General features: G+C 37.4%; 1 protein-coding gene and 1 long non-coding RNA gene across 2 annotated transcripts in view; one reads left to right on the plus strand and one right to left on the minus strand.

Moving 5' to 3' along the window:
• Positions 1-9,472, minus strand: part of WDR27 (WD repeat domain 27) — a 278,697-nt gene that overhangs the window by 225,038 nt on the left and 44,187 nt on the right. Inside the window, exon 16 of the mRNA XM_069070467.1 lies at positions 4,226-4,323. Coding sequence (XP_068926568.1) covers positions 4,226-4,323 — 98 coding nt within the window. The remainder of the gene's footprint in view (positions 1-4,225; positions 4,324-9,472) is intronic.
• Positions 1-9,472, plus strand: part of LOC138147832 (uncharacterized) — a 59,588-nt gene that overhangs the window by 20,001 nt on the left and 30,115 nt on the right. The gene's annotated exons all lie outside the window — the stretch shown is intronic.

Below are 9,472 nucleotides of genomic sequence, written 5' to 3' on the forward strand. Positions count from 1 at the left end.
ACACACACACACACACACACACACACACACACACACACACACACACACACCAAATGTGACTAAAAAAAAATTAAAGTTCACTGCGCACAAAATGTCTATATCTTCCTGAAGAATATATCACATAACCCAAATCTTCAGAGTGGGAGGAAGCTTTGGATAAACTGATTTAAAATAAAAATGTTTTTATTGTTTCAGGGGGAAAGGCAGTGGGAAAGAGGACAGTGGAAATATATGTAATGATAGTTTACCTCCATTGGCTTTATTCCTAATTCCTAACTTTTTTATCATTCCCCACCAGCCTCCTCACCTCCAAAGTTAACTTCACCTCTGATCTTCTCACAATGGAAATGTTTGGACTCTGTGTCCCCCTTCCTCTAACTGGCTGTTTCCTCCCAAAAACTCCATTTTAAGAAAGCACCCAACAAATTTTTTATCTTATTTAAGAAAGTTTGCTTAAAATATGTATACTTCTGGTTCCTATGTTTTCCATTTGTATAAGAACTTTGTTGTACATTTAAATAATGTTTGAAGGTGGAAAAGCTATTTGTACAATGATGTGTTGAAACTTTTTAGGCATTTTCAAATAAAAAAAGATCAAGTGTGAAGAAAAAAAAAAAAGATAGCACCGAGGTTAGTCATGTCTTTGTTCATCTTCGTGCTCCATTTCTGACTCTCTGGACTTTACCAGCCCACAGCCCAGTTTTGTTTTGTTTTTTTGTTTTTTGCTTTTTGTAGGGCAATTGGGGTTAAGTGACTTGCCCAAGGTCACACAGCTAGTTTTTGTGTTAAGTGTCTGAGGCTGGATCTGAACTTAGGTCCTCCTGACTCCAGGTCTGGTGCTCTATTCACTGGCCACCTAGCGGACTCCCACAGCCCAGTTTTTATATGTTGTCTTCCCCCACTAGAATATAAGCTCCCTGAGGGCAGGGCTATCTTTCTGCTTGTGTTTGTATTTCCAGTGTTTAACACAGTGCCTGGAACATAGCCAACAATAAATGCTTGTTGACTTGACTCAAAACATTTAAAGTATAACTAGTGGTTAGATGAATTTCTTTCAAGTCAAGGATGGGAACAAGAAACATGACAGTCTTGCCAACATATGGTCTGAGGTGAATGCAAATAGTTTCAAGAATGGGATCCAATTCTCATTCCTGGCAATGTTCAAATAGGTGATGGTGTGCTACACAGAACTGAATTTTTTTGCAAACCACATCTTAGCTATTCCAGTAACAATTAAAATCAACACAGATGGGGATCAACAAAGAAGAGAATCTACATTGAGAGTGAAATAAAATATAAAAAATATTATCAATATTTTAATATATAATAAATTTTAAAAGTATAAAATACTTCTTGGGAACATATTTGAATAGTGTCTGCTGGAATGGGGCAGGTACTTTCAAATCAACAGAAAAATACTCTAGCAAAAACAAACTATAAGGATTCACCCCCCAAAAAAGGACAATTCTGCGGAGTTAACATTACATTTCAGACTACCAATCACTATGAATTTTCCTCAACCTAGTCAACTAGACTAATTAAATTAATTAGATCAAGCCAACTAATTAAAGCTTCTCACAGAAATCTAGTGGTCTTATTTTCCTGAGTCTTATGATCATCCTTCTCTCACCAGCAGTTTTTTTTCCTCCCAATATGAAAAAAGTATGTGTTAAAAAGGAACATAAGCAGAAAGAATCCACATTTTGTTAGTTTTGAGTACAGAATTGAAGAGTCAGGACTAGAAGTAGACAGCAAACACATTCAAGTATGGAATTTATTTTATCAAATACCATATTCAAAGTTTTCCATATATTGTGGCTGAAATGGATGAAATGACTTCTTAAGTCTTCCGTTTCCTTTTATGGCTAAGAAACATAACAATATTGAGAATCAGATTTTAATAAAACTGAATCTTAGGGAATGAGATTCAAAGTTTAGTGTGACATTACTGGGTAAGGAAAGGAAACATAACTGTTTCCAGGGAAAGTTCTTTTTGAATAAAATTTTTCACTAATCCATTCCCACAGTAACATGACTACAAGAATTAACAAGACTCTCGCATGGTAAGGTACTTCAAAGAACAGGAAGAATATTGAAGTGGCAATGCTGGTGCAAAGAACACCACACTAAGAGTCATTCAACCTGGGTTCAAGGTTCAGCTTTCCCAAGACCCAGTTGTGTGGCCTAGAACAAGTCACCTCACCTTCTGGGGCCTCAGTTTCCTCATCTACAAAATAAAGAGATTAGACTAGGAGCTTTCTAATGTCCCTTCCAACACTACCAATCTATGAAGAAATACAGCCTAATTCCCAAATCAAAATAAAAAATGTCTACTGTTTCTTGAGAGACTCCATTCATACACACCTCACTTTGAGTTCAACTTATTAGCTGACTTGTCTAAGTGGTACAGTGGATAGAACTATAGGCCCGGAGTCAGAAAGGCCCGAGTCCAAATCTGACCTCAAACACTTACTAATTGTGTGACCCCAGGTAAGTCACTTAACCAACCTCTGCCCGCCTCAGTTTCTTCAGTGCTGAAATGAGGATAATAACAACATTTCCTTCACAGAGCTGTTCTGAGCATCAAAGGAGATCATATTTGTAAAGTGCTCAGAACAGTGCCTGGTACATAGTAGGTGCTTAATAAATGCATATTTCCTCCTTTTTCTCCTTGACTTCTCCATCTCCTTACAAGCCACCTTCCTACCCTGGAGAAACTTCCATTCTGAGGCTCATTCTCCTGATTGGTGACTCACTAGAGCCCAGCCTACTATTTTTTAAGGGATCCCAGTCAAGCTTCTTTAGTGCTGGCTTCACCCATTCTCTGGACTTGATCTCCTCACCAGTGACTCTGCCCTACTTCCTTTATAACTCCTTTTTTGTATGCTGTGCCTCCATTATAATGAAGGCTACATATAAAGGGAAGGATGAGCTCATATGCTTGTACTTGTACCTTCTGTGCTTAGCACAGTGATAGATAAAATATTTAAGTGCTTACTATGTGTCTGTTTATACCAAAGTTCTAATTATAATCAACCAAGTAAAAATTGGGGTTTGTTTTAATGTGATTATCTGTTGATGACACTGTGTTGGATACATCATGTCCTTGAGACATCACAGAGATGCCTAGAAGAGGGCGGCTAGGTGGCACTGTGAATAGAGCACCAGACATGGAGTCAGGAGGATCTGAGTTCAAATTTGACCTCAGACACTTAACATAAAAACTAGCCATGTGACTTTGGACAAGTCACAACCCCAATTGCCCTCCAAAAAAAAAAAAAGAAAGAAAAAGAAGAAATGCCTAGAAGAGAGATCTAAAACCACTCAGAGGAGTTTAGCCTGACTCTCCATATAGAAAAGATCAAGTAGATAAAGAATGCCTATTGCCTAGATTAGGACATGCAATTGAATAGTTTGTCCATAAGAGTGTGTATGCATGCACTTATATGCATATATATACACACACACATATGCCTGTGTGTACACATGTCTGCGTGATTATTTGTATGGATGCATATATATTCATTGAATTGTATATATCTGGTACAGACAAAGAAATGGAAAATAATTTGGGTTCAAAAATAGAAAAAGAGGAAATTAGGTTAGACTGTCTTCAGGAATTGCAAAGCTCTTTAATGACACTACACTCTCCAGAAGAAAAGGGCCCAATTTAATGCCAATATTGTTCTAGTGCTAAGGTATGGTGGCAACACATGCAACACAACAGACTCCAAAGAATTGAAAACAAATATCCCCTAGAGGGCAACAGAGAGGTGCACAATGGGTGGCAGGAGGCTCCAACCTATGCCAATAAAGAACTGCAAAGATGAACAAGAGTCAACGATTCCATCATGGAAAGGAACATGGACTGGCCACGTAATGAGAACAAGGGACGGCAAGTGGACAGCCAGAATGTTGGCATTCTTGCAATGTCAGGAGAAAGGAAGCAAGGAGGACCTCCAGTGTTGCCAGTGTTGGCACCCACCTTACAAGACAGATATGCATATATGGATTGTGAGTGGGAGAAAAGACATCCAAATCAATGAGAGATGCATTCGAATGCTGAGTATTTAATTATTCAAACAATGTATTAGAACTCAAATGTATTTCACATTTGGAAATCTTCATAACTGTGTAAAGTTTTAAATGTAGATTTATTTAAAATAATCTCATTACTAAAATAAAATAAAACCAAACCTAAAAACTGATTTTCTATTATACATACCTGAATACTGAAGGCAGCAAACAGCAGTTGGTTTATGGGTTATAGATAGCTGCCGGCTAAGTTTGGTTGGTACTGGACTCTCCAAGGGATAATCTTTACTTTATGGGATAAAAAAAATAAAGAGTCACAAAAAAAGTCAATCAAATGAGTAGGATCCAAGAAAGAAACTAGACTTTAATTTCTCTGTAGATTCAATTTAAAACCAAAACCATAACATAAGTCTTAAAATACATTCATTTAAAATCAACATACATAATTTTCAACAACATGAAAATAACTGGTATAAGAATATAAAAATTACCCTGCTTCACACAAAGTAATGAAGATATCCACCTGCTTATTTTCTTGGTTCTCAGTGGCCATAAAGAATGGTTATTACTTATTGTTTAATAGTTGCTAGTATAAAGGAGATGAATAAGTTGTCTTTTGATCAAAGTAGGAAGTTTTCCTAAAACTCCTCACAACAAAGCGTGAAGGAGTTTCCTTAATAGAACAACAGAGTATAAGCTATTGTTAGCTGCTAATCAAATTGAATCCCCTGGTTAACCTGATAGAATTATAGAGTACTGGTGATTGTATTGAGACAATTGATGGAGCACAGGAAAATTCTAATGACTAGCTGAGAGGTTCAGTCATACTCCTTATGTCCTATACAATATGCAAGCTAGCCCCATTATGAGACAATCAAGAAGGGGGCCAAGTTGAGGAGTGAATTGGAGATTCAGTTCTGGGGGAAAGACAGCTTTTAATGATTCAAACCCATTACAGAGTACAATGGGGTAGCAAGATACCATATCTTCTGTCCTTCCCATCCCCACATTAACAATGGTGGTCTGTGGAAGAAGTACAAGTCTTTAGCAGATGTGCTTACAAAAAAGCATAAGAGAAGAATTGAAAGATGTTGCTTTCTGAACTCCAACCTTCTGGGTATAGAGAATTCACAGAAGAAAAAGCGTAGCTGTTGGTACGGGGATCTTGCTTGGAAGAGATCAGCCCTCAGAGCTGAGATTCCAAGTGAATAAACCTGGGAAAGTTTTCCACTGGCCCCAGTAGAGATGGTTCTAGTTATTTTCTAAAAGGTCTAGAAATGCGGCAGCTAGGTGGCACAGTGAATGGAGTGAATAGAGCACCAGCCCTGAAGTCAGGAGGACCTGAGTTCAAATCCAGCCTCAGACACTTAACAGTTGCTAGTTGTGTGACCTTGGGCAAGGTTAACTTAACCCCAATTGCCCTGCCTTCCTCTCCAAAAAGCAAAAAAAAAAAAAATTATAGAAATGCTCTAACTAGGAGTTTCAGGTGAGTCAAAAGCTAGAGGCTACAGAAGAGCAACATGCCCTGCAGGGAATAGGTCCAGTGAGTCCCATAGAGCAATGTGCCCAGTTGTGATTAACTCCAAATGAGGACCAGCAATAGAGCATCACAGGAGGCCTTCAGAGACTTTGCAGAATTCACTGAAGGTGTGAGTTGCCACTCTTTACATGAATATGCTTACATTCTTAGTGGCCAGTGACGGATTCAACCAAGCTCAAACAAACAACATCCTACATTACTAGGACACCTGACAGATGTCCCACAGAAGGTCAAATGGCACCCTAATGTAAAGAGAAATAGAAGAGGGGAACATAGAAACTTCAGGTCAGTGAAGATGACTTCAGTTTCTAGAGCAATTCTAGAAAGTATCACCAAAAAGGTGGTTTGCTAATATTAAGAAAAAGAAGTGATAATCCCAAAGAGCCAATGTGACTTTAAGAAGGTCGTGCCACTAAACTAATTCCTTTCTTTATTATGTCTATTATACTGGTAACAAATAATTCAAGAGACAGTCATATACAAAGACAGAAACAAAACAATATATATTCTCAAATTACTTGCTTTCTTTGGTACAATTTCAGCAAAATATTTGAGAAAATGCCTCATTTTATTCTTGAAAACAAGATGGAGAGCTGTGGGCCAAAGTGACTTTCCCAAATGCTCAAATCTAAGCACATGATTTCTAGGATAAAAAACCTTCAGTAGTCCAACTCAGTTCAATCAGACAAATTTATTAAATGTCTACTATTTGCATGGTGGCAGCTAGGTGACCCAGTGGATAGAGTGCCAAGCCTAGAGTCAGGATGATTCATTTTCCTAAAGTCAAATCTGGCCTCCAGCACTTACTAGCTGTGCGACCATAGGCAAGCTGCTTAACCCTGTTTCCCTCAGTTTCCTCATCTGTAAAATGAGCTGGAAAAGAATATGACATACCACTCCAGTATCTCTGCCAAGAAAATCCCAAATGGGGTCATGATGCATGGACATGACAGAAAAAGTCTCCTAATTGGTCTCTTTGCTCCTAGACACTTTCCTCTCCAAGTCATCCTCCACATAGCTGCCAGACTGATATTCTCAAAGCATAGATCCAATTGTGTTATCCCACCCACTAAAAAACCCTCAGTTCTCTATTTCCTTCAATATAAAATACTGGCATTTAAAGTCCTTTACAATCTGGCTTCTGAATGTTTTCTGGTGTCATATCATATTACTATCATTTCATAGCTGATTATTTGATTTTTCAAACTGGGTGCTTCATAAGCATCTCAAACTCAGCACATCCAAAACTGAATTAATTATCTCTAGCCCCAAACCTTCCCCTCTTCCTGTATTTCACAATTTCTACTAAGGGCACCAATTTACACATACACACACACACACACACACACACACACACACACACACACGGATGGATGGATATGTATGTATATATTTCAAAGAAATGTTAAAAAATTTTTAAACCTCCTCAAAAAGTCATAGGAATATAAGTCAAATTTCAAAAACCCTAGAGCTCAAGGAAAAAATATTAAAAGTATCAAGATTAAAATTTAAACATGATGGTGCCACAATTAGAATTACACAAGACCTGGCAGCAGAGACATTAAAGGACTGCAGGTCCTGGAACACAACATATCGAAGAGCAAAAGAACTGAGGCTCTGGAGAAAAATATCATACCCTACAAAGTTAAGCATTATCCTCAATGAAAAAATGGACATTTGATGAACTCTCAGACTTTCAAGACTTTGTTAAAAAAAAAATCCTGAACTTAATAGAAGATTCGACATACAAAAACCAAGAGAAATATAAAGCACTTAACAAAGACTAATTATAAGGGATCCATAAGGACAGACTGTGTGGTTTTTATATATGTAAAATGTATGTCTGAGATTCTTATTATAATTGAATAGCTCATAAGAAATATTGGAGTAAACCTGAATATGATATGAATTTAAAAAATAAAACTGCTTAGAATACCTAAAAAGCATAATTATTTTATACAAATGAGATGCAAGAAGAAGAAGAATGATACAGAGAAATTAGACAGGGGAGGAAGGCTGGCAGTTCTGGTAACCTACTTTCATTGGGAACGTGTTTAAGAGGGAACAATACATATATATTTAGAAGAGTATAAAAGTCTTGTAAATTCAGAAGAAAGAAAATGGTAGCACCATAGGGAGGGGGGAGAGGACAAGTGAGGGATCTTTAGAGGGGAGGGTGAGGGAACAGGTAAAATAGGGGTATAAAAGAGTGTTTAGATTTAAGATAATGGGAGGATAGGAGGATCTTTGGAGAGGGGTAGGCAAGTAATAGGAGGCAAGGTAGTGGGTAGAAGTGAAGTAGAGGAGGCAGGAGGGATAGGAAACAAGAAATGTGCACAAACGTAAAAACAAAGATCAGGAATAGAATATCTTTGGGAAAGTATATATCTATATATGTATGTGTGTATGAATATATACACACCTGTGCATATAAACACATGTGCATATCTGTGTCTGTATGCATGTGTATATACCTATATATACACATATATGTATTGTATGTACATATCTATAGCTATAGAGAAACATATCTAAACTTTATTGTAGCCTTTGGGGGATAAGGAGAAAAAAGAACAAAGTAAAAAAAGTATACAGCAGAGAAAAAAAGAAAACTTACAAGGGAGCAAAGAAAATAATACACAATGTGTATTATTTATCATATAGGTTTTCTTGAAATGAAATTTTATTGTTACTTATTTTGAATCCTCTCATGTTCTGCTATGCACACGACATGCTCTTTTTTTTTTCCTTCTTCAGATTTAAGTTCCAATATTTATGGTATTTTTTTTGTTTCTTTTCTCTATTTTGTATTTGTGTTCTGGCCCCAGAGTCCACAATAATTTTTTTAATCACCCAAAAAAAAAAAGAAAACCTCCTCAGAACTCCCCCATTTCCCTTAGCAAATGCAGACATTTACAATGATACTCAGCAAAATTATGGAAAATGGACCTTTTATCTAAACAAATCAAACTCAACAAAAAGCCCCTTTGCACAGTGACAGATCCATGTAGAGGGAATAGGAAGCTCAAGGGGGCGCCAGAAATATCTGCATCTCTTCAGATGGAGAGGATGAGAGGGAAGATTCCTCAGCTGCTTGCCTTCTAAACCAACAGAAGGCAAAGTCCACTAGTACTCTATTTGCCATGCCCAGGTTGCTGCTCAGACAAGTGACTCATCTGCCTGTGATAAAGGTCTACTCTTTCTCTCTCTCCACCTATTCCTCAGTGCCCTCTTCCTTTATGCAGACCACAAAAGCTCATATCCTCTTGTCCCCAAAGCCTGCCCTTCCATGATCACCAACTCCCTCCCATCCACCCAGGGAATGACTGCATTAATCCCCAAAAGTTTGCGGAAGGGTCTACATTCATACCATCATCACCTGGCAGAGTGGTTTGCATATAGATGAAACTGAATGAATTCTTACTTGACTTGCATTAAATTGAACTGAATTTATTCAATAGATAATAGGGAGCCAATAAAAGGTTTTGAATTAAATCAAATGGAATTGAACAGGAAGAAACTGAAAGTAGCAAGAGAGGTTTAAGGGGAGAGAGGAGGACGTTGTTTCAGCCATCCAGACAGATGTGCTTGGGTGGTGGCAATGGAACAGAAAGAAGGAAATAGATACAACAGATATCAGAAAGGTAAAAGTGACTCTATTTCGTATGTAATTTTATGTGAAAAGCCAGAAGTCTCCTGACCCCTCATTTTGTTTCCTTTTCACTATAGTAAAAGTGAAGTATTCATTTAAAATACCACATTAATAAGTGACCACTCAAAATTATTACTTAGTATGATACATGCGTTAACGTTCTGATCAATAATAATTTAAAGCAGGGGCATCTAGGTGTGTAATAAGAATGTAAATTTTAAAGATCTTCCCTGCCCCTAGGCTAA

This window comes from Petaurus breviceps, unplaced genomic scaffold (genome assembly GCF_028583685.1).
Source record: "Petaurus breviceps papuanus isolate PSGF00001 unplaced genomic scaffold, PetGlider_PUasm1.0 90808, whole genome shotgun sequence".
Classification (NCBI taxonomy): Eukaryota; Metazoa; Chordata; class Mammalia; order Diprotodontia; family Petauridae; genus Petaurus; species Petaurus breviceps.